Consider the following 26,552-nt stretch of genomic DNA (forward strand, 5'->3'; position numbering starts at 1 on the left):
TACGACATTCGATTCTGGTCTCCCTGCTACAGGAGAGATGTCATTAAACTTGAAAGTGTGCAAGAAAGATTTACAAGGATGGGGTTGGAGTGTTTGAGTTATAGGGAGAGACTGAATGGTCTGGGGCTATTTTTCTTGGAGTGTCAGAGGCTGAGGGGTGACCTTATCAAATTTTATAAAATCATGAGAGCCATGGATAGGGTGAATAGCAATGGTCTTTTCCACAGGATAGGGAAGTCCAAAACTAGAGGGCATAGGTTTAAGATGAGAGGGGAGAGATTTAAAAGGGACCTGAGGGACACCTTTTTCACACAGGGGGTGGTGCACGTATGGAATGAACTGCCAGAGAAAGTGGTGGAGGCTGGTGCAATTATAACATTTAAAAGGCATCTGGATGGGTACGTGAATGGGAAGGGTTTAGAGGGATATGTGTCAAATGAGATTAGATTAATTTAGGATATCTGGTCAGCATGAATGAGTTGGACTGAAGGGTCTGTTTCCATGCAGTACAACTCTATGATTCTTAGTCATAAGGAAAGCTAATAGAATGTTATTGTTCATTGTGAGAATTGAAGTGAGGGTAGGGAGCTTGTGCTTCAGTTGTACAGGACATTCACAAAACCACATCAGGTTTATTTTGTAGAATATTGGTCCCCTTATTTAAGGGAGGAGGAAATTGAGTTGAAGCAGTTCACGGAAGGTTTGTTGGGATAATACTTGGAAATCATGAGGTTGCCTCTTGAGGAAAGGATGGATAGGCTTGGTCTGTACCTGCAAGCGTCTAGAACAGTAAGAGGTGACCTGATTGAAACATACAAAGATCCTGAGGGGGTCTTGATAGAGAGTAACTAAAGCATAACGACAGGCATCAGAATGATGCCCTTCAAATTCAGACTATGCTGCTGGTCTCCCTGTGAAAATGCATTTCAGGGAATAACTAGACCTCCTACACACCCAACAATTGTAACATGCAACCTTAGGAAATTGGAGGCAAGGTCTTTCCATACCTATTTTGCTTAATCAGCATCAGCTTGTAATTCATCATTACATAAATAAACAAACCTGAAGGAGGCATGCATGTCAGAGGAGACACAGGAACAGCTCAGGTCTGGTGTCTATGAGATTGACTAGCCTGTACATGTTGAATTATGAGCCAGCATAAATTACCACCTTCAGAACAGAGAATTTTTTTTTAAATTGAAATAAAACTAATTATTTTAGTTAAATAAGAAAATATGTAGCACATTTTAATCAGCAAGAATTTCTGAACGTGATTGTTATGTGCACATATACACAGTAAATAAATCCTGTTCATATAATATTGCACATTTTTAGGGTGCACACCATTAAAACCATAACATTCTTTAGCCTGTATAATACATTTCCAAATTGATCTAAGACCAGGAGGCCTCTGCATCAAAAGCACTACATCTCAGCAGTGTATTTCCAGCATAAGGATCAGTTTCACATATTTCCTGCCTGATGGGGAGGTAGCTGGTTACCATCAGCATATCCCAAAGTGATGTAAATGTCTTGAAGAACTTAAAAATTTGGGGATAGGAAGGTTCCAACATCTAAGCAGGGTGCTTTCTAATAACTCGCCTGTCAAGTCAAATATCTAACTTGCCCACAAGAGTTATGCAATAGTAAGGTTGTAGCACAATTTAACAACAGCATCAAGTTTGCAACACACTAATGGTCACATTGCAAAGCTACTAAGTCGACCAGTACTTACTGTCAAATAAAGCAAAAATAATCAAGAACAGTACCAGAATCATTTAAAAAGAACAACAAAATTGGCTGACATCCATTCTAAGAGATTGTAGATACTGCACAAGCATGCTTTATTTCAGCTTGCCATCACTTATACGTGCTCAGCAGATTTTTAGAAATTAACCAGTACAGCAATGGTCATTTAGGCTTCCATAATTTGGTGCCAACATGTTAGAAATAAAAAAGAAATTGTGCTTGCGAATCTTTAACATGCTCACTTTTAAAAAAAATCACAAAAACAATCATTAACAGTCATGCTTTTGGAGCAGCAAAACATAATTTTATTGCTGGGTGTTGACAGTAAATGGGCAAATTTGCAAACGTCAGTACAATTTTAGTATGTCAGTAGACTATTCATAATATATACCTTTACATTCAGAAACCTTTGTACCTGTGTATAAGCATGTTGCGACAGAGCACCAGGTTTTAGAATGGGAACACAAAAGAACGCCACTAAACCTACTTTGCCAGATAGTCTATTAATTAATCAATGAACATCTTTGCAGTTTATAACTAAATGGCTTATTATTTCCTCTACTTGTACTGCGAACTTCTATCTACCTTCCGAAAAGAATACAAGAATCTAATAATGTATTGTAATGCCCGGATTATCTGAGGCTGAACTTAATACTTCTGGAAAAAAAAGTTAACTACATCCAGCAAACCATCGGTTATAGAAAAGGGTGAGAGCAAAAACAAAATCATCCTCCCATCTACATGAGGCAATTTATTTTCTTGTAAGTAATGCTCACGAAGTCATGAATTAAAATAAATGACGTGGGTAGTGTGTAAAACATTCATTGAAAATTATTTCCACTCGGGCTTTAACAGAAAAAACTCCTTCCAGCACCTACTCACCCCCCACCCCCTTAACCTACAACATTTCCAGTGTTTCCAGTGTCTAAGAAGCTCCTTGTAACCCTTTGGTTTTTTTCAGAAAGCTCTTGAATCCTGCAGGTTTGTACATTCCTGGATTGTACAAACGAACAGATGACACTTCCCTGAAAATTTCCATTGCTTGGCTAATTTTTATGTGTGTGTGGATAGTGACTGGACACTGCAAAATTCCGTGCAGTTTTTTTTTGGTGAAACATTACGTGCAATCGACGTGAGCAGGGTTCAGAGCTGCGTTCGAGAATTTCCAAGTCTGGATGACTAAGTCTCCTCCCTTCCCAACTCAGAGAGAGAAAATAAACTGTCGGCATATTTTAAAAAGGCGGAGGTACGCTGCCTTTAAAATAGGCGGTGTGTGTTGCCCAAAAGCAAGGAGTCTCTCCCTCCAGGAGCAAAAAAAAATTGGCTCGACCAAAGGAAGAGGGGTTACCCTGACAAAAATGAAACAACACAAATTACCTGCTGGCTTCTTTCTGAAGGCTTTTTCATCAAGACCTGTTTGAAAAGCTGATCCACGTAGGAAGTCATTATTCCTCAGAAGTTGAAGAGTGTCTCAAAGCCAAAGCAAGAAATGTTCCAATAAAAATCCGGAAATCCAGCCGCTTCAAGGTTGTTAAATATCCTCGAGGTGGCCGCTCAAACACTGAGGGAAAGCTGCACATTCCGGCCCCGGCACATCTTCACACCGACTCCCTCCATCACCCAAAACAGAAATGGAAATAAAAATGCACCTTTTTTTATTTCGTCCCCTTTCAAGTGTCCTCAGAACAAATCCCTGCGTATGGGGAGCACTAAGTAATTGTGCCAGACAACTGTGTTCACCTTCAAAAAAAACTTTTCTCCTCCTCACACGTTTACACGTACAGACGGACGCCCAGCCCCATAGTTGTTCGGAGTCACAGATGAGTTTGGATTCAGGGGCTGTTGTAATCACTCCTCCTCCATGATTTCTCCCTCGAACCACCAACTGCCAACTTTGACAAAAAGAGGCGAGTGGCCGCGGTCAATCGGAGCCGCGCGCTCCGGGCTCCCAGCGCCGCTGTCAATCAAACTGCAAAATGAGGCAGCGACAGCAGCAACATTCCTCCAACTTCACCCAGTTAACCGGCCGAGGGGGTGGTGCCTCTACACCAAATGTGGGCTGGGCCGTTCGTCACAAAATTTTCCAGCTGTGCTTCTTCTCGCTCTCTTCTGTTCTTTTTTTGTTTCTCACCACCCCCCAAAACGAAAATGCTGACTTCAGTGCAGCGCCCAGCGAGCCAAAAAAAAGGGCAACGCCTCTCGCGAGAGTCCTGCAACTGCCTTGGGACAGCACTGAAGTCGAAACGTGCTTTGTTGCAATTCAGTAATTGCATCCTCCTCCCCAAAACAAAACCCCTCATGTTCTCACAGCACTCTTCAGATAGGCCGAATCTTGTGCTGGCAACTCTCACCTAGGGGCTGTTTCTGATATTTAAAACTTTTAGATGCAAAACTTTTTGGCTCGTTCGGAAAGTGGCTTCTTTCTTCTGTCTAACAGTCGATGCGGTGGTGCAGCAAAGTAAAACATGAGCGTGTGGCCCAGAAAGTGGTAAGCTATAAATTCACACAAACAATCTGAAGATCACAGACACCTACATCAATGGGGCACGCGTGGTGGTGTTTAAACTGAAGCGTGTGCATTTCGGTTTTAAAGCCTGACCTATTTTGATACGCAAAACTGCCAATGAATCTCCCCAAAACAAAACCCCGGGCAACGGCCTAACTTAATAGCTACTCAATGTGCGTACAGCCCAAGAAACAAACTTGTCACATCGCACACATAAAATACTGCATACAAAGTACAATTTCCGCTGTAGCAAATTTAGAATTATGAATGCTGATGGTGTGAGATTTTTGTGTTCATTAGGCAGTTTTTAGGCAGTTCTTGGGGATCAAGAACTTCTTCCAATCTGGTGTTATGGGTCTTGAGGTGAATAAAGAGACCACTTCTAGAATATGGGCATATTCTACTACGCACGGAGCAAGCAGTGTTTACTGAAATGGTCAAGTGGAATGCTCAGGTTTACACAAGTTTCTTCTGCTTGGCACTTGGTCTCCATCTGGGCCTGTCGGAGATGCTCCCAAACAGCTAGCACCTTCGCGAATATTTCTTCTCTGTTTTGAGTGACCTGGGACTAGAGATTCTCAGAAATCAGTGGGGATATTGCATTGTTCTTCAGGGCAGTTTCAAGGACACTCTTGAAGCATTTCCTGTGAACTGGTAACCGCTTGCCATTACAAAGTTCAGAGTGGAGAGCTCATTTTGGAAGTCTTGTGTCAGCCATGTGGACAATGTGGCTCCCCCCACTGCAGCTGATTAATCGTATCTAGTGTCTCCATACCAAGGGTATCGACTTGAGAGAAGACACTGATAATGGAATGTCTGTTCTACAAGTGGATTTGCAGGATTTTGCAAATGCAGAGCTGGTGATATTTCTCACCTCTTTAAAGTATCTGCTGTACCCTGCCCATGTTTCTGCATACATGCAAGCTCATAATATGGCTGCTTGTAGACCATGACACCTTTATTGCCAAACACACTGTTCCTCAAATGAAGACTGTGCTGGCACACTGAAGGCAATGTTGTATTTCATCATCAATGTCTGTACTCTGAGAAATTCCCAAATGTATGGAAGTTGATCCACAAGCCCTGAGCCTTATTTTTGATTTTGATAGTTGGGGTTCATTGTGGGAGCAGGCTGGTGTAGGACCTTTGACTTGTGGATGTTTAGCCTGATGAAACAACAGGCCTTGTTTACACACTGCAGCTTAAGAAATGAGGTAAGGTGGTCTTGGTTCTGGACAAAGGGTGAAACAGATTGAATAGTTTCCCAATTATCCTGTAGATTTGCTCCATACCAGTTGGAAGTTTCCTTAGAGGATAGTGTTGTAGCAAGGAAGAGTGTTGGTGCAGTGACACAGCCTTGCTTGACACCAGCTTGCACTTGTATTGAGTCTGCAATGGATCAGTCAGTGAGCATTATGATTTTCTGCATGTCATACAATGAACAGAGGATAGTGATTCATTTTTGTGGGCAACCACATTTGGAAAGGAGGCTCTGTAGTCCCTCCCAGTTAACAGTCGAAGGCTTTTGAGAGATCAAAGATGGCCACTGTTATGTTCCCATCAAATAAGTGTAGCTGCAGGGCAAAAATCTTAAAAATCAGTCCAATAATTATGGACAAAATGATGACCTTGCAAAAAAGAATCACTATTTGCTAATGCAATCTGCAATAACTGCTATATACTATGCTTCTTGACAGATCCACAATGTGACTCCAGTAAGAGCTCTTCAGTGACTGTGAGAAGGTGATTGAGGAAAATGTTTGCAATTACCTTCCCTGTGATGGACAGCAGGAAGAATCTTATGTAGTTACCATGATCCATCTTATCTCCTTCCTTGAAGATGGTCACAATTACAGCATCTCAAAGATCCACTGGCATGCTTCCCCCTTTCCAGATGAGGAAGCTGAGTTTAAGCATTCGTGCCAGGAGTGCTTCTGCACCATACTTCTGGCTTAGAAACATAGTCTCCTCATAGCTGCCGTTTACGATGGATTTAAGGGCAGACCAGGCACTGTGGATGTTCTGTGGCTCTGGTTGATTGAATGTTGCCAGGCTGACTATGAGGCATTGACTGAGTAGGTCGAGACATTGAATTACCTGTGGCAGCACTTCTGATGCTGCTACTGATTTTTGGAAATAGCAGACTGGATTAGGTGAGGTCAATCCAGCAATCGTCAGCTCCTGCCATGGTGCAGGTGATGTGGGCATCCATGTGGTTCTTCACTCAAACAGTGATGGAGTGAAGCACATGCCAATGTCCAGAGCAAGCGTAATGCCATGAAGATTTATTTTCATCTGTCTGGTGAAATAGGGTGCTAGTTAACACCATGAGACCATTAGATGTAGGAGCAGAATTAGGTCATTAAGTCCATCGAGTCTGCTAATCGATCATGTACGATATGTTTCTCAAACCCATTCTCCTTCCTTCTTCCTGCAACCTTTTATCCCTTTCCCAATCAAGAACCTTAATATCTCTGTCTTAAATACACTCAATGACATGGCCTTCACAGCCTTCTATGGCAATGTGTCCCAACGATTCACCACCCTCTAGCTGAACAAATTCCTCTGTCCCTTCACTCTGAGGCTGTGCCCTCTGGTCCTAGTCTCCTACTAGTGGAAACGTCTTCTTCACGTCCAATCTATCCAAGCCTCTTAGTATTCTGTAAGTTTCAATCAAATTCCCCATATGCCTATCAAGTCCATCCAGTACAGACCCAGAGTTCTTGACCACTCACCATATGACAAGCTCTTCATTCCCAGGATCATTCTTGTAAACCTCCTCTGGACCCCTCTAAGGTCAGCACACCCTTCCCTAGATACAGGGCCCAAAACTGCTCATAATAATCCAAATGCGGTCTGACCAGAGCCTTATACAGCCTTTCTGTTCTTATATTCTAGCCCTCTTGAAAGGAATGCTAACATTAAATTTGCCTTCCTGACTGCCAAGTGAACCTGGAGAGAATTCTGAACTCAGACTCCCAAATCCCTTTGTGCTTCCGATTTCTGCAGACTTTCCCCATTTAGAAAATACACTAACCTCTATTCTTCCTGTTAGTGCACTCACACTTGCCCACATTGTATTCCATGTGCCACTTCTTTGACTGCTCTACTACCTTGTCTAAGTCCTACTGTAGCCACCCTGCTTCCTCAACACCACCTGTACTTCCATGTATTTTTGTGTCTTCTGCAAACTTAGCAACAATGTCTTCGGCTCCTTCATCCGGATATAGAGATGTGAACATAAAATCCCTACAGTGTACGTAGAGGCCATTTGACCCATTGAGTCTGCTCCAACCCTCCGAAGAGCATCCCACCCAGCCCCACACTATCCCTGTAACCCTGCATTTACCCTGGTTAATCCACCTAACCTGCGCATCACTGGACACTATTGGGCAATTTTTAGGATGGCTAATTCACCTAACCTGCACATCTTTGGACTGTGGGAGGAAACCAGAGCACGCAAAGGGAAACCCATGCAGTCAGGGAGAGAACATGCAAACTCCACACAATCATGCAAAGCTGGAATCGAACCCAGGACCCTGGCGCTGTGACGGCCTTTAATGTATGATGACACTGATCCCTGTGAAACTCCATTAGTCATTAGCTGCCATCTTGAAAAAGACTCCTTATCTCCACTCTCTGCCTTATTCCAGTCAGCCATTCCTCTAACCATACCAGTACCTTGCCCCTATCACCATAAGCTCTTATTTTATTTAGGAACCTCCTGAGCAACACCTTAGCAAAGACCTTTGGGGAAATCTAAATAGATCACATCCCCTGGCTCTCCTTTGTAACCTCCTCAAAGAATTCTAACATTTGTCAGGTTTGACCTCCCCTTGACAAAGCCCTGTTTTACCATGCACTTCCAAGTACTCCGCAATCTCATCCTTAATAATGCACTCTAAAATCTTAACAATGACAGAGGTTAGACTAACTGGCCAAGCTCCATGCATTTCATCAGGAGGAGGATGCTGTCGGTGTTTTCCCCTCCCAGGCAAACCGTTCCAGTGTTTTGAGTCCCTTCCAACCCTGGTATTCAAATCACCAAAGTGAATCAGCTTCTCTCCCCTTGAGACATGGGACAACAACTGACCAAGGCTGGAGTAGAATTCCTCTTTGGCCTCATTGATGCACTAATGATTGCTGACTTGAGCCAAATGCCCCTTATTAGGGTAGGCTGAGATGGTCAACTAGTTAATTTGTTTTTATGGTGAAACCCACCCCCCTGTGTCAACATTCTTCCTCAGTTTAACCTTCCAAAGAAGATGTTTTCACCAGTTTGTTCTTTGAGCTGGCATTCTCCTGTCGCTCAGGGTTGCAATGACAATGTCATAGCACTGAAATTCTCAGGCTGCGATCGCAACATTTAGGTCTGTCACTGTTGGAATGGTCCACAAGTGTCCAGAGTTCCCTCTAATTTTGCGTGGACCTCCAAGGTCTGTGTGCAGCATCGACTTCCACAACTGGAAGTCAGTGTGATGATCAGCATCAAAAATGGCTGTTGGAAGATGCCTGTTCAGGTGATCTTTTAACAGGGCTAATGGTAGGTGTCCTTTCCCTAGGATGGGGGATTTCAAGAAAAGGGAGCATATTTTTAACCTGAGATGAGAGAGATTTAAAAAAGGCACGAGGGGCAAATATTTTACACAGAGGGTGGCCTGCATGTGGAATGAACTTCCTGAGGAAGTGGTAGATGTGGGTACAATTACAACATTTAAAAGACATTTAGATAAGTTCGTGAATAGGAAATGTTTGGACGAATATGGGCAAAGAGCAGGCAGGTGGGACTAGTTTATTTTGGAATTATGACCAACATGGACCGGTTGGATCGAAGGGTCTGTTTCTGTGCTCTCTGACTCTGAGGTGGCTGTTGTACATTGAATACCAGGGGATCATATTGGAACATGGTCTTTGCCCAATGGCAGGGATAACCAAGATAATTGGAGACCAGGCTCCACTACATGGACAGGGACAAATACAAACCCATGTTGTTGCCCCGAGTGCCACCACCCCTTTCAATACCCCACCTGTTTAAGGAGTCTGCGTTCCTGCTTGCATGCGTTGAAGCCAATCATTTGGATCAGCCCCAGACATAATAGCAAAGACTGATTGCTGCATCCATCATGACCCAGGCCTTGGGTTCTGGGACTCACAGAGCATGTATGTAGAGAAAGAAGCAAAATTAATCTTTCAACTCTGTTTTTCTTTCTGCCTAACCTTGATATTTCCAGCATTTTCTGTTTTTATTTCAGATTTCCAGCATCTTCAGTATTTTGCTGTTGTGTTATTCTTCATCCATGGCTTCCAGAATTTACCGTATCAATTGAAGTATGTACAGTTGGAGGTAGTTGATTTGATGGTTACTTGAACACCTATCAAAAGAATGTAAATTAATGTCAGTCCCTTCTGGTGCAGTGGTAGAGTCCCTACCTCTGAGCTAGAATGCCTAAGTTTAAGTCCCACCTTTCTAGAGGTGTGTAATAACATCTCTGAACAGGTTGATTAGCAAGTATCTATAAATAAATCCCCATGTTTATTTACAATACTTGAGGCAGCAGGCTAAGAGCATGGGAAATTCAGACCACAGTCCCCCCTCTGTTGTCTCAGGAGATAGCCAAGCACGCTGTCTCCAAAGCGATAAAGATCACCAAACACATCTGCAAATAAAATTTGTCACCGGATGATCTTCTCAAAAAATATAAAGATTAGCTCCTCAGGCTGTAGTCTGGACCTCTTGGGAGAAACGTCTGCCATTGGCTGTAGTGAATGGGTGGTGAAGCCCGATAGGAATTTGCACTCAGACATGACATTGACAAAAGTGTTGATGATACTGATAGAAGAGGAGTTATTAGTATCTGTGTGGAGCTGCTCAAACATCTTATTGCAACTTACTCACAGGAGTGGATGAAGTCAGTATATACCTGTAACGTTTCACTGTGAATTAATCTATTCTAAGCATAGACTATCTCTGGTTGCTTCCTTTCAAACTCTATCAATAGTAACATAGAGATGCTAATCAACCATGTAACAAAACAATGTATTTTCGCAGCATTTGTGTGAGATTTAGGACTAAGCTAGTTCAACTAATGCCAAAAAGAGAAGTAGTTTCATGTAAAGTGGACAGACAAGTTACTGAGTACTTAGGATGAGAGTCTCACTAAAATTAGGTTGTAAGATTTTATTTTGATCATGTTAACTGCACTGTATCTGTCTTAAAGCTAACATAAAAAGTGGTTAAGAAAGGATTTATAAATTAAAAGTCATGCCTGGTGAATAATAAATTGGTGATACACGACTTTCCATTTTGCACCCCCGCTAAAGTTGAATTTTAACCAAGGATGCCAATCATACCACTAACTGCAGTTTGCAAAGAGTAAGTCGTTAAAGTATAAGCAGCACGTACAACTCGAATACAGACCTAACGCATTGTAACTATTGTCTCATGATAACGTCTGTAACCAGAACTTAAAATTGTACAGATCTATTGTATGAATAGAACATATGTTCCAAGCAATGGTTTAAGTAAACTATGTGATGTAAATAACATCATTTGATCATGTTTACATCACTCTTCATGGTCAGTGTCAATTCCCAGTGAATTTAGCCATCAGATGTTGATTTTCAATTTATCGGATGAAGAGATTGTTGTAATTCTTGGTCAATAAATTACTATGAATGATTTGCAACTTATTTTTGGAGTTTCAAACTAGGAGAAATTGTTTCAAAGTAAACTATTTACTTCATTTCATAGATGTATTTTATTTGGATTTCCTTTTGTTTATTCTTATTGGTGTGAGGAGGAATGAGTAATACTCATCGAAGGCTGAGTTGATTGAAATATACCAAAATGCTTATGCAAAGAGTTAATTTGTGACAGTCTACCTCTTGATTTATATGTGGGAGAAAAGAAGTTTCTCACAGAGTTGTGCTGTTTTCATGTGGTGTTGTTTCCCATAAGGGTGCTCCCAGATGTTTGTTATAATTTTACCAGAAGAGCTGTAGAAGCTGTTGAAAATCGTGCAAGTGTGACTTTTCAGAATTTTGTGTAATTTGTCATTTCAAGTATAATGCAACACTGATATTCAAGAAAAAGGGAGTTAAGTAAAACAGGGAACTATGAATTCTCAGTGTGGAGCTGGAGGAACACAGCAGGCCAGGCAGCATCAGAGGAACAGGAAAGCTGACGTTTCGGGTCGGGACCCTTCTTCAGAAAATGGGGGAGGGGATGGGGGCTCTGAAATAAATAGAGAGGGGGGGTGGAGATAGCAGGTAGGTAGTGGTGCGGATTGATCAGTGAGGTGGGAGGAGCAGATAGGTGGGAGAGAAGACGGACAGGTCAAGGAGGCGGGATGAAGATAGTAAAGGTGAATGTAGGTAGGCAGTGGTGGGGATTGGTCAGTGAGGTGGGAGGAGCAGATAGATGGGAGAGAAGACAGACAGGTCAATGAGGCGGAGATGGGGGTGGTGGGGGCTGGACTCGGATGAGGTCGGGGGTGGGGAGATTTTGAAGCTAGTAAAGTCCACATTGAGACCATTGGGCTGTAGACTTCCAAGGCGGAATATGAGGTGCAGTTCCTCCAGTTTCCGGGTGGCATCGTTGTGACACTGGAGGAGGCCCAGGATGGACATGTCGTCCAGGGAGTGGGAGGGGGAGTTGAAGTGGATCGCGACTGGGAGGTGTTGTCATTTGTCACGAACCAAGCGTAGGTGCTCCACAAAGCGGTCTCCGAGCCTCCGAGCTTGGTCTCACCGATGTAGAGGAAGCCACATCGGGAACAGCAGATACAATAGACCACACTAGCGGATGTGCAGGTGAACGCCTGTTTGATGTAGAAGCACTCATGGACGCTACATATCGCGTCACATTTGCCAACGCCAGCCATACCACTTCTGCTACCGCCATCCACACTGCGGATACCACCACTACCGTCGCTGAGACCGGGAGCACTGCCTACATTAAGGATGCCGCTGCTGACGCCGCTCTGCCCACTGCCAACGCCGCTCTGCCCACCGCCAACGCTGCTCTGCCCATCACCGACACTGCTCCACCCACCGCCTCTACAGCCACCAGCTCTACAGCCAGTGCCAGCTCCCAGCCCTGCCGGGTCTACACCATCTCCCCAGACCTCCCCCTCACTGAGGATGAATGGTCAGGCCTCAGTAAAGGACTCACCTTTATCCCCCTCCACCCGCACGTTAATAAATACCGTTCACGCCTGGATGTCGAATAGTTTTTCCACCGCCTCCACCTCCACGCCTATTTCTTTAACTGCGAGTCTAGCCCACTTTCTATAGGCCCCTTCTCCCACCTCCAACACACCCCATCCTCCTGGACACCATCCCAAGGCCTCCTTCCCCCCCCACTCGACCTCTTCATCTCCAACTGCCGTTGCGACATCGATCGCCTCAACCTCTCCACCCCCTCACCCACTTCAACCTCTCCCGCACAGAACGTGCAGCCCTCTGCTCCCTCCGCTCCAACCCACAGGCAAGGGAGGCGCAGTTGTAGCACAGCGCACTGACCTCTACATCGCCGAGGCCAGGCGCCAACTCTCTGACACCTCCACCTACCACCCCCTTGGTCATGACCCCACTCCTGACCACCAAATATCATGTCCCAGACCACCCATAACCTCATCACTTCAGGTGACCTCCCACCCACAGCCTCCAACCTCATTGTTCCCCAACCCCGCACCACCCGCTTCTATCTCCTTCCTTAAATCCATAAACCTGTCTGCCCTGGTCGACCCATTGTCTCTGCCTGCTCCTGCCCCACTGAACTTATCTCCACTTACCTTGACTCAGTTTTGTCCCCCCTTGACCAGGAACTCCCCACCTACGTCCGTGACACCACTCTACCTCCTCCAAAACTTCCGATTCCCTGGCCCCTAACACCTCATCTTTACCATGGATGTCCAGTCCCTGTATATTTGCATTCCCCATGCAGATGGCCTAAAGGCCCTCCGCTTCTTCCTGTCCCGCAGGCCCGACCAGTCCCCCTCCACTGACACCCTTATCTGCTTAACTGAACTTGTCCTTACCCTTAACAACTTCTTTCAACTCCTCCTACTTCCTACAGACTAAGTGGGTGACCGTGGGTACCCACATGGGTCCAAGTTATGCCTGCCTCTTTGTAGGATACGTGGAACAGTCCCTCTTCCGTTATCCCCTACCTCTTCTTCCGTTACATTGATGACTGTGTCGGCGTCGCCTCGTGCTCCCACGAGGAGCTCGAGCAGTTCATCAACTTTACTAACACCTTCCACCCCAACCTCAAGTTCACCTGGACCATCTCTGACACCTCTCTCTCCTTCCTGGACCTCTCTGTCTCCATCTCTGGTCACCATCTCGAAACTAACATCTATTTCAAGCCCACCGACTCCCACAGCTACCTAGACTACACCTCCTGTCACCCACCTTGCCGCAAGAATGCAATCCCCTACTCCCAATTCCTCCACCTCCGCCGCATCTGCTCCCAAGATGAAGCGTTCCACTCCCGAACATCCCAGATGTTCTCGTATTTCAAGGACCGCAACTTCCCCCCTCTCAGTGGTCAAAAACACCCCGACCGCATCTCTTGTGTTTCCTGCACCTCAACCCTCACACCCCCTCCCCGCAATTAAAACAAGGACAGAATTCCCCTTGTCCTCATGTATCACCCTATTAACCTCCGGATTCAATGCATCATTCTCCGCCACTTCCACCACCTGCAATCTGACCCCACTACGAAGGATATATTTCCCTCCCCACCCTTATCTGCCTTCCGGAGGGACTGGTCTCTCTGTGACTCCCTCGTCCGCTCCACACTCCCCACTAGCCCCACCACTCCCGGCACTTTTCCCTGCAACCGCAGGAGGTGCTACACCTGCCCCTACACCTCCCCCCCTCACCTCTATCCTGGACCCCAAAAAAACCTTCCACATTAAGCATGTGGTCGCCTCTACATCGGTGAGCACCTACACTCGGTTCGCGACAAACGACAACACCTCCCAGTTGCGAACCACTTCAACTCCCCCTCCCACTCCCTGGACGACGTGTCCATCCTTGGCGTCCTCCAGTGTCACAACAATGCCACCCGGAAACCGGAGGAACAGCACCTCATATTCCACCTTGGAACCCTACAACCCAATGGTCTCAATGTGGACTTTATTTGTTTCAAAATCTCCCCACCCCAGACCTCATCCCAAGACCAGCAACCCCCTCTCATCCCCACCTCCTTAACCTTCCGTCTTCTCTTCCGCCTATCCGCTCCTCCCACCTCACTGACCAAGCCCCACCATTACCTACCTGCTATCACCGCCCCCCCACCTCTCTATTTATTTCAAAACACACTTCCCCTCCCCCATTTCTGAAGAAGGGTCCTGACCGGAAACGTCAGCTTTCCTGCTCCTCTGATGCTGCCTGACCTGCTGTGTTCCTCCAGCTCCACATTGTGTTATCTCAGACTCCAGTATTGGCAGTTCTTGCTATTTCCGAACTATGAATTCTAACAGTTATAACTAACAGCCTGGTGTCAGTACTTTGGAAAATTTCATTGACTTTTTAAAAAATTATTTTGAAGAAACCTTAGCAATGCACATAGAAAATTAGTGTGGTCACAGAACGTCAACATAGTTTTATGAAAGGGAAATTATGTTTGACAATTTTCTCTAGTAGGGTCGATAAAGCAGAACTGATAGGTGCAGTGTACTTTAATTTCAAAAAGGCATTCACAAAAGCTTAATATGTTTAATAAAGGCTGGTGTATTTGGGAGTAATATATTAATATGCATGGAGGATAAAAATAAATAAATAAGGATAAATGGTACATTGTCACGTTGGCTGGCTGAAGTAGTGGGGTACCGCAAGGATCAGTGCTGGAGCCTCAACTGTGTAAAGGCATATTAATGGCTGAGACAAAGAACCTGAGACAAAGAACAGATGAAGTAGTGGGCAATAAGGCAGAAGAAGGAGTATAATGTGGTGAAGTATGTTCTCTTTTCTGGTAAGAATAGAAAAGCAGAATACATTTTAAATGGCATGAAATTTGTAAATGTTGCTACAAAAACAAAACACTTTGGCTGCTGGAAATCAAGTAAAAGGGAATTTAGCCGTTTGGACTAAGTTTGAATGTTGGTATTCAAGGTGAAAAGGCAATGTGATAATTCATGTATCATTCATTCTCCCAAAGTGCATTTACCATTTTTATCAAAACAGAAATTTTGTGGTTCCTTTCCATCAATTTATTGAGCAAATCCCTTCATCAGTGAACCACACAGCTCAGAAAGCTCCAAGCTCAGAGCATGACAAATGCTGTTTGCTAACCTCAACTTAAATAACAGTTAGCAGGGCTAGGAAAAGGAAACAGATAGCAGGTGTTCACTATTTAGAACCATCTGTTGGAACGTGTGTACCTATAGAGTCAGGTGCGGAAAGGGTGCAGTTTGACTGCAATGCCCAGAAATTTGAGCAATCTTTCCTAACTGACAGCCAGAGACTAGTAGTAAATGCAGGATCAGTGCTTGGCCCCTAGCTGTTCACATAACATATATTAATGATTTAGATGAGAGAACTAAACCTAATACCTCCACATTTGCAGACATGACAAAGCTAAGTGAAAGGTAAGCTTATGAAGAAGATGCAGAGTTGCATCAGTGCAATTTGGACAAGTTGAGTGAGTAAGCAATTGTATAGCTGATGAAGTATAAAGTGGATAAATTGAGGTTATCTGTTGAGGTGGCAAAAGCAAGAACGCACATTATTATCTGAATGGCAATAGATTGGGAAAGTGGGAGGCACAACCAGACCTGGGTGTCCTTGTACACCCGTTGCTGAAAGTAAGCATGCAAGTGCGGCAGGCAGTGAAGAAGGAAAATGTTGGCCTTCATTGCAACAGGATTTGAGTATAGGAGCAGGGATGTGTTGCTGGATTGTTCAGGGTGGTATGGTGCTTCAGTGGTTAGCACTGCTGCCTCACAGCACCAGGGACCTGGGTTCAATTCTACCTTTGGGTTACTGTCTGTGTGGAGTTTGCACATCCTCCCTGTGTCTGTGTGGGTTTCCTTTGGGTGCTCCGGTTTCCTCCCTCAGTCTAAAGATGTGGATTAGCCATACTAAATTCCTTATAGTGTTCAGGGAGGTGTAGGTAGGTGCGTTAGCCATGGGAAATACAGGCTTACAGGGAAAGGGTAGGTGGATGGGTCTGGGTGGGATGCATTTCAGAGGGTTGGTGTGGACTTGTTGGGCTGAATAGCCTGTTTCTTCACTGTAAGGATTCTATGATTCTAAAGCAGGATTTTTGCAATATATAGAGTCATAGAGATATACAGCATGGAAACAGACCTTTCAATCCAACTTATCCATGCCGACCAGTTCACCTAAATAAACCTAGTTCCATTTGCCAGCATTTGGCCATATCCCTCTAAACCCTTCCTATTCATATACCCATCCAGATGTCTTTTAAATGTTGTAATTGTACCAGCCTTCACCACTTCCTCTGACAGCTCATTCCATACACGCACCACCCTCTGCATGAAAAAGTTGTCCCTTAAAACTCTTTGAAATAGTTCCCTCCTCACATTCAACCTATGCCCTCTAGTTTTAGACTCCCCTACCCCTGAGAAAAGACCTTGTCTATTTACCGTATCTGTCCCGTCATGATTTTATAACTGTCTATAAGGTCACCCCTCAATCTCTGATGCTGCAGGGAAAACAGACCCAGTCTATTCAGCCTGTCCGTATAGCTCAAACCCTCTAACCCTGGCAACATCCTTGTAAATCTTTTCAGAACCCTTTCATGTTTCACAACATCTGTCCTATCGCGGGGAAAACAAAATTGCACACATTATTCCAATAGTGGCCTAACCAATGTCCTGTACAGCTGCAACATGACCTTCCAACTCCTTTACTCAATGCACTGACCAATAAAGGCAAGCATTCCAAACGCCTTCTTCACTATCCTATCTACCTGTGACTCCTCTTTCAAGGAACTATAAACCTGCACTCCAAGGTCTCTTTGTTCCGCAATGCTCCCCAGGACCCTACCATTGAGTGTCTTGCCCTGATTTGCCTTTCCAAAATGCAGTGCCTCACATTTATCTAAATTAAACTCCATCTGCCGCTCCTTGGCCCATTGGCCCATCTGATCAAGGTACTGTTGTACTCTTAGGTAACCTTCGCTGTCCACTACACCTCCAATTTTGGTGTCATGTGCAGACTTACTAACCATACCTCCATTGTTCAGGTCCAAAACATCCTGGAATCAAATATGGAAAAGCAGTAGCAATATTATTAGTTCTGTTTATTAGATCAAATAAGCAGATGGTCTGATTATGGCAAACTCAGTGTACATGAGTTGAGGATAATTCAAACAGAAACAATGAGCACTGAACAAATGTATAACTTATTTTTAATGGATTAGTGAACTGTAGGATCATGAAAACATCAATCCCATAAAAATACACATTAGATGCTCTAAGCCAAATAGCATGCCATAGAACAATAGAATAGTTACAATATGGAAAGAGGTCCTGCATCTCTCTGCGAAAGCAACCCAGCTTGACCTACTCTGTGTCCATTTCCCTGTCCCAGCAGTTTGTTTACCTTCAGATCACTATCCAATTTACTTATGAAAGCTCCACCACATTCTCAAGCAGTGCAGATTGCCTGAGAACATGGTGGAGGCAGATTCAATGCATTCCAGATCCTAAACACCCTTCGTGTAAAAATATTTTTTCTCATTAACTTTGGTTGTTTTGCCATTCATCTTCAACCATTGTCTTCATGGTTGTGTCCTCAGCTTCCACCTCCTTGTTTTTCTATGCAATGTTATATTGTGCTCCGGTTTCATTGTTTTCAATGTATAGAATTTTTTTCATGATGTTTGTTTAATGTGTTAACCCTTTCCTGTACCTTTAAACATTTTACGTCCTTTCCCCACTACAGATACACTTACTCACCTTGAACTTCTTGTACTCATTCACATATGGGATGGTCCACTTAATGTTATTTTGTTCCAGTGTTGCTCCCCCCACAGATGTCAATCCCTACCTCTTTGCTGTTCTTCTGGTAACTTACTTCTTTGTTGTCGTGTAATCTCACTATTCTTTTTATATTTAATATTCCCTATCTGCATGTTCTTCAGCCTTTGTCACCATTCACTGTTAGTGTTGTGTAGATTTTCGGTTTGAGTAGGCAAGCAGCAAATGCCTGAGGCCCTCCTTCTCTTTCTGTTTTTTCTTGATCCATTCTTCACTCATCCCACATGACCCAGTTTTCAATGGTTCCATTCTTTATGTCTTCCTAGCACTATGTATCTATAGTCAGTCCATGAACTGGAAACAAAATAAAGAACTGCAGATGCTGGAAGTCTGAAACAAAAACAGAAATTACAGGAGAAACTCAGCAGGTCTGGTAGCATCTGTGGAAAGAAAGCAGAGTTAACGTTTTAGGTCCAGTGACCCTTCTTCAGAACTGATTACTAGCTAGGAAAGGTTGGTATATAGACTGAAGTCAGGGATAGGGGCGTAAGGAAATAAGAGATGGGTGGAGACGGAGCACAAAGGGAGATAAAGACATGCAGACAAAGGGATGAATAATTATAAGCCAAGGAGAAAGAAAAGCTGCTAATTTTCACCGCCTGTGAAAATGGGTAGGTTGTGCTGAAAGCAACCCATGTCATGGCAGGGTCTGAGGTGTGGGAGTGGGTAAAGGACATGGAAGAATGCATTCAGGCCCTAAAATTAATGAACATGATATTGAGTTCTGAGCTGGAAAAACTGTCTGTTTCATAATCCGTCATTTGACTCTGCCATCACCTTTCTCCCCACATACGGAATTTGTCTCTCTCTAGTTCTGATTATTACACATAAAATGCCAATGGGCTTCCTCAGTTGGGAAACTGACTTTTAACTTTTCATAGCCCTGCTTTATATAAAAGCACGTTTCCTAGATCAGTGGAGAACACCAGAATAAGACAGGCCCGAGTATAGAAAACAGACAAATGGCTGGATGGGAAAAATAAGGTGCAAGTAGCAATAGGCCAGCTGAACTCAAAAGTACTGGTGGAGTTAGAGACAACACTCTGTAAGGGCCAGAAACGATAAATACAGGAAGAAATTTAAGCAAATTAACATTTTAAAATCAAATTGTCTCAATTCATCCACCAAAATTGAAGCAAAAAAACCCCAAAAAACTTGAAGAGTAGATCAGCCACAGTATCACCATGACAGGCAGCTGATTACATACAGATTTCTTTTATAATCACTTCCAGGAGCATATTTTATGTTAAATGTTAACAAGGAAACCAAATCAGTTGTGATCTCGAAAGCCAGGTTTATCAGCAGGAAGTGCATGCCGACACAAAACTTTGTAATATATAGAAAACATTGTATTTCATTTTAAGTCCATCTGAAAATGTAAAAGGCCTTCTTAAAATAATGGACCTTAATAATTAATTTAAAAAATATTTTTATATTTGTTCGTTCCCAGAAGAGCAGGAGAGAGGAGGACCAGGAGACAGTTCCAACATGAGAAGAGGAGAAAAAGTCTAAAAGTGATATCGCAGGAAAGTCATGAGTTGATTAATTATTGAGCAGCTGCTGTTACAGACTGAGTTTCAATTCCGATAATTTTGAAAAATGTAAATTTCAAAACTAGCACAGGGCAAGTAATTTTAGGCACAGGAGAGGGAGCTGGTTTGTGAGTGAGGACCAGGAATGTCTACTAATTCTCAGTTTTTAGATAGTTGTAGAAAAGTAAGGTTAAAGTAAGTTAAAGTAACTAAAGTTATAGTCAGTAAAATCATTTAAGTTAGTATAAGTTAGGATATGACAGAGCAGCTTAACCAAGCAGAATCCTTGTCCTGTGGCCTGTTGGTAGTCGGGGACACTTCCTGTGATCAAGATGAGTCTATGTGCAGTAAGCGGCTGAACAAACATGTTTCAAAGCCTGAGCAACAGCTGGAATACTGAGTTTCATACGTAAGGCAGAGAATTGGGTGGAAAGCACATTCGGAGAGGTGGTCACCCTGCCAGTTAGGGGCAAGCAGGCAGATAAGGAACGGCTGGTCCTTAGAGGAATACAACAAGAGCCAAGCCCATGTCACTGTGGGTAGCCCAGGTATACTGATGGTAGGGGGCAGGGATGCAGAAGGCAGGAAAAGCAGTACTAATAGGGGATTCTTTAGTTAGGGGAACACACAGACAGCATATTACCTCTGTGATGCTGGGTTCAAGGATGTCACAGAACCTTGATAAATGTGATGTGATGCACTTTGGAAGAAGGAAGACGAGAGTCCTCATTGAAAGGCAATGCACCAATAAGCTTACAGGAACAGAGGGATCTTGGGCTGCTTGTCCACAGATCCCTAAAGGTGGCAGGACAGGTTAATAAGATAATTAGGAAGGTACACAGGATACTTGCTTTTAATCAGTGAAGCATAGATTGTAAGTACAGGGAGGCCATGTCAGAGCTGTACAGAACTTTGTTTAGGTCACAGCTGGAGTACTGTGTGCAGTTCTGGTCTCCACACAATAGGCAAAATACGACTGCATTGGAGGAGGTGCGAAAGAGATTCACCAGGATGTTGCCCGAGATGGAACATTTCAACTATGAAGAGAGCCTGGGTAAGCTCGGGTTGTTTTCTTTGGAGCAGAGAAGGTTGAGGAGGAACCTGATAAAGGCGTATAAGATGTTGGGGGACATGGATAGGGTGAATAGAAAGCAGCTGTTCCTCTTCATTGAGGGGTCAATAACACTAGGACATCATTTTAAAGTTAAAGGACGTTTAGAGATATTTTGAGGAAAACCATTATCACCCAGAGGATGGTGGGGGTCTGGAATGCACCGCCAGGAAGAGTAGTTGAAGTGGAAGATCTTGCAACCTTTGAAAAGTACTTGGATGAGCACTTGAAGTGTCATAACATTCAAGCTATAGCCTGGTGAAGGAAAGTGGGATAAGTGTATGTTGTGGTTGGTTGGCTCGCCGAGCTGGTTCGTTGTTTTTCCGCAGACATTTCATTACCCTGCTGGGTAACATCATCAGTGCAGCGTCCGTTGAAGCGTTGTTGTGTTTTCCCACCTGTTATTTCAACTCTGGAGTCCGTTGAGCTGGATTGCCTCACTTCCAGTTTTCCTTCGCAGTGGGGTGTATATGTGGTTGAGCTCTATGTGTTTATTGATGGCTTTCTTCGTGGAGTACCAGGCTTCTAGGAATTCCCGCGCTTGTCTCTGCTTTGCTTGTCCCAGGATCTTGGTGTTGTCCCAGTCAAATTGGTGGTTCTCCTTATCCTTGTGGATAGAGATGAGTGAGTATACTCTAGGGAATTCCTAGAAGCCTGGTACTCCACGAAGAAAGTCATCAACAAAAACATAGAGCTCGACCCCATATACACCCCGCTGTGAAGGAAAACCAGAAGTGAGGTAATCCAGCTCAATGGACTCCAGAGTTGAAATAACAAGCGGGAAAACACAACAACGCTTCATCAGAGGCTGCACTGATGATATTACCCAGCAGGGTAAATGTCTGCGGGAAAACAACGAAGCAGCTCGACAAGCCAACCAAACACAACATCCACAACCCGAGCTACAAATCTACTCTAAAACCTTAAAGTAATAGTATATTTTTGGCACTACAGAATTGATGGGCCAAAGGGCCTCTTTTGTATTGTATGATTCCATGAGCTACGGCAGACCATTCTTCTGATGGTGGGCAAACAGCCAGAGGTCATGATCCATATTGGTACTAACAACATCAGTAGGAAACAGGATGTGGTCATGAAATCAGAATTTAAGGAGCTGGGTAGACAATTAGGAAGCAGGATCTCTAAAGTAGTAATTTCCGCTTTACTCTCAATGGCATGTGCATCTGTGTACAGAAATAGCAAGGTCACTCAGATGAATATTTGGCAGGAGAGATGGTGCAGGAAAGGAACCTTTAGATTTCTGGGACACTGGGACTGGCTCTGGGAGAGATGACACATGTACAAGCCACAATAGGTTGTATGTGAACATTGCCAGGACTGATTTCCTTGTAGGGTGCTTTGTTAGTGCTGTTTGGGAGATTTGAACTAAGTCAGTAGGGGTGTGGGAACCAGGAGAGAATATTAGAAAGTAATACTCAGGTGCATAAAACACGTGGAGAGGCAGAAAGCATCAAAAAAGAGAATGATACTTTAATAGGTGGAGTCAGAATATGTGAGAATGTAATGAAGTTTAAATCAGGGTTACACTGCATTTATGTGAATGCACAGAGTACAGTAAATGAAGACAGAGAACATTTCAGCGCGTTCAAGGACTGAATCGATTTAACTAAAGCTAAGAAGTAGCAAGTTACCAGTTATATTGCTTGGCATGATCCATATACCACCAACTAGTGGGAAGGATGTGGAGGAACAAATCTGCAAGGAAATAACAGATGTATAAACACCATAGAGGAGTTATAATGGGGGATTTTGACTGCCCATACATAGACTAAGATAACGGTTGTGTTCAGGAGAATTTCCTACAGCTGTAATTGGCCAGTCCAAAACAAAAGGAGGCACTGCTAGACACAGTTCTTTGGAATTAGATGGGCAAGTGAATGAAGTGACAATGCGGGAGCATTTGGGGAACAATGTTCGTTGTATTATAAGGTTTATGACGATGGTGAAAAATGACCTTGTTCATTTCAGGGTAAGAATGGTCAACTGTTGGAGAGCCAACTTCAAGAACTGAACCGTGCTAGGCAGACTGGAACTAATGTTTGGCAGGAATAAACAGTAGCTGAACAATGGGCCTCCTCAAAAAGGAAATTGCTCAGGTTCAGTCAAGGTTAATTCCCTCAAAAGAGAAAGGTAGAATAAACTAATCCAGAGCTCCATGGATGACAAAGGAGATAGAAATTAAGTTAAGAAGAAAACATTTGCTTATGACAGGTGTTTGGTAGTAAATGCAATTGAGAACTAAGCTGAATACAGAAGATTTAGAAAGGCAGTAAACAAACCAAATAAGAATAGCAAAGAATGATTATAAGAAAAGACTGGAAGCTTACAAGGGGAAAGCCCAAAGTGTTCTAAAATAAAGTTGGTGGGTTGGAGGCAGATATTGCCATCTAGGATTATGATGTTGTGGCAAAAAGGGAGATTGGCTCAAAGAAGGGCATATCTGTGTTGTAAAAGCATATCAATAGTAAAAGGGTTCTGAAAGATGGATTAGGGACCAAAGAGGTTTTACACATGAAGGCAAGAGATATGGCCGAGGTTTTCGATGCATACTTTGCATTTGTCATTACCTATAAAGAAATGCTACTGAGGCCATGCTGAAAGCAGAGGAAACTCAGTCATGAGAGGGGTTTAAAGTTGAGGATGAGGAGCTATTGGACAACCAGGCAGTTCTTAAATTTTATAAGACACTGGGACCCGATGAGATATATTCAAGGATATTGAAGGAAGTGAGGGTGGAAATTGCAGAGGCACTAGCAATAATCTTTCAATTTTTCCTAGATTTAGGGCTGGTGCTGGACAACTGGAGAACTGCAAACAATTATGCCCTTGTTCAAAACGGATTGTAAAGTTAGACCCAGCAATAACAGACCAGTCTGTATTTAACTTTGATGGTGGAAAAGCTTCTAGAAACAGTTGTTCGAATAGAATTCAGCTACATGGAAAAATGTAGGGTAATTGGGAGTCAGCATGGACTTTTCCATGGAAAATTGTGTCCAACTAACTTTGCTGGAGTTTTTTTGAAGTACAGAGAGGCTTGATGAGGTGACTGATGTTATTTATGTGATGTATGTGGACTTCCAAAGGCCTTCATTGCAGTGCCCTACAACAGCGTTTTGAGGAAAATGATAGGTTGTGGAATAAAAGGGACAGTAACAACACGGATACAAAATTGGCTGAATCATAGCAAACAAGAAGTAATACTTAACGGGTGTTTTTCAAGCTGGAGGCAAGTTTATAGTGAAGTTCCTCATTGGTTGCTATTGGGACTGTTGCTTGTCCAAATGTGTATATAAATGATTGTGCTGTGGAATGGTCACTTTAAAGTTTAGGGGTGACATAAAACTTGGAAGAATTATAAATTGTGAAGAGAACAGGCACTAGCAAGTCGGTGGAGTGGGTAGATAGGTGGCAGATGAAGTTCAGTGCAGAGAAGTGAGGTGATAGACTTTGGTACAAAGACCACAGAGAAGAAACAATACAAAATAAAGGGTACTATTCTTAATAGCATGTAGGAGTAGAGAGATAAGAGTGTATGCATTCGTAAGTTATGGTAGGACAGGTAGAAAGAACTGTTAATAAAGCATATAGTATTCTAGGCTTCATTAGCAGGGATTAAGAACAGCGAGGTTATGCTGAACCTGTATGACCTTAGCTGGAGGGTTGTGTACAGTTGTGGATGCCACACTTCAGGAAGGATCTGAATGTATTGGACAAAGTGCCAAAGAGGTTTACGAGAATTGTTCCAGGGATGAGAAACTTCGGTTATGAGGATAGATTGGAGAAGCTGGGATTGTTTTCTTCAGAGAAAAGAAAGCTAAGATTTCACATAAGTTTTCAAACTCAGAGGTCTGGACAGAGTCAGTACGGAGAAACTGTTCCTGCTCGTGAAAGGATTGAAAACCAGAAGGCAGAGTTTTAAATAACTATTTAAATATCTATTTCAAGCCCACCGACTTCCACAGCTACCTGGACTACACCTCCTCTCACCCACCTTCCTACAAAAATGCGATCCCCTACTCACAATTCCTTTGCCTCCGCTGTATCTGCTCCCAAGAGGAAGCATTCCACTCCCGAACATCCCAGGTGTCCTCGTATTTCAAGGACCGCAACTTCCCCCCTCAGTTGTCGAAAACACCCTTGACCGCATCTCTTGCGTTTCCTGCACCTCAGCCCTCACACCCCCTCCCCGCAATTAAAACAAGGACAGAATTCCCCTTGTCCTCATGTATCACCCCATTAACCTCCAGATTCAATGCATCATTCTCCGCCACTTCCGCCACCTGCAATCTGACCCCACTACGAAGGATATATTTCCCTCCCCACCCTTATCTGCCTTCTGGAGGGACCGCTCTCTCCGCGACTCCCACGTCCGCTCCACATTCCCCACAGTCTCACCACCCCCAGCACTTTTCCCTGCAACCGCAGGAGGTGCTACACCTGCCCTTACACCTCCCCCCTCACCTCCAAAAAAACCTTCCACATCAAACTGATGTTCACCTGTACATCTGCTAATGTGGTCTATGGTATCCACTGTTCCCGATGTGGCCTCCTCTACATCGGGGAAAACAAGCGAAGGCTCGGAGACCGCTTTGTGGAGCACATGCGCTCGGTTCGTGACAAACGACAACACCTCCCAGTCGCGAACCACTTCAACTACCCCTCCAACTCCCTGGACGACATGTCCATCCTGGGCCTCCTCCAGTGTCACAACGATGCCACCCGGAAACTGGAGGAACAGCACTTCATATTCCGCCTTGGAAGTCTACAACCCAGTGGTCTCAATGTGGACTTTACTAGCTTCAAAATCTCCCCACCCCCGACCTCATCCCAAGCCCAGCGCCCGCTCTTGTCCTCTCCTCCTTGACCTGTCCGTCTTCTCTCCCACCTATCCGCTCCTCCCACCTCACTGACCAATCCCCATCACTGCCTACCTACATTCACCTTTACTAGCTTCATCCCTGCCTCCTTGGCCTGGCCGTCTTCTCTCCCACCTATCCGTTCCACTGTCTACCTGCTATCACCACCTCCCCCTCTCTCTATTTATTTCAAAGCCCCCTTCCCCTCCCCCATTTCTGAGGAAGGGTCCCAACCCGAAATGTCAACTTTCCTGCTCCTGTAATGCTGCCTGGCCTGCTGTGTCCTTCCAGCTCCACACTGTGTTATCTCAGACTCCAGCATCAGCAGTTCTTACTATCTCTCAAGCAGAGGTTTAAAGTGTCTTGCAAAAGAAGCAAATGTGAAGTGGAAAGAAACATTTTTCAACAGCAAGTGCTGGACTGCACTGTCTGGAAGTGAGGTGGAAGCAGTCAATTCAGACAGTCAATATGGCATTGGATGGTTCTTTAAATAGACACAACAGCTGCAGGGTTATGGGGAAAAATGCAAGAGTGGCTCTAAGTCTCTCAAACCCAGTGCATAAGTGATGAGCCGAATGAACTTCTGCTGCTCATTTCTGTGATTCTGTGAGGCAGATTGCCTTTTTTTTATTCACTCACAGGATGAGGGTGTCACTGGCCTGGCAGCATTTATTGCCCATCCCTAATTGCCCAGGGGGCAGTTAAAAGTCAACCACATTGCTGTGGGTCTGGAGTCATGGAGAAACCAGACCAGGTAAG

The 26,552-nt window shown here is 44.0% G+C and overlaps 1 protein-coding gene across 1 annotated transcript in view; it reads right to left on the reverse strand.

The window, feature by feature from the left end:
* LOC109927338 (rap guanine nucleotide exchange factor 6-like) overlaps positions 1–3,893 on the reverse strand; it is a 337,005-nt gene extending 333,112 nt beyond the window's left edge. The window contains exon 1 of the mRNA XM_048603586.1: positions 3,127–3,893. Coding sequence (XP_048459543.1) covers positions 3,127–3,195 — 69 coding nt within the window. The 5' untranslated portion in view covers positions 3,196–3,893. The remainder of the gene's footprint in view (positions 1–3,126) is intronic.
* Positions 3,894–26,552: the final 22,659 nt, after the last annotated feature.

Source organism: Rhincodon typus, chromosome 12 (genome assembly GCF_021869965.1).
Source record: "Rhincodon typus isolate 14 chromosome 12, sRhiTyp1.1, whole genome shotgun sequence".
Classification (NCBI taxonomy): Eukaryota; Metazoa; Chordata; class Chondrichthyes; order Orectolobiformes; family Rhincodontidae; genus Rhincodon; species Rhincodon typus.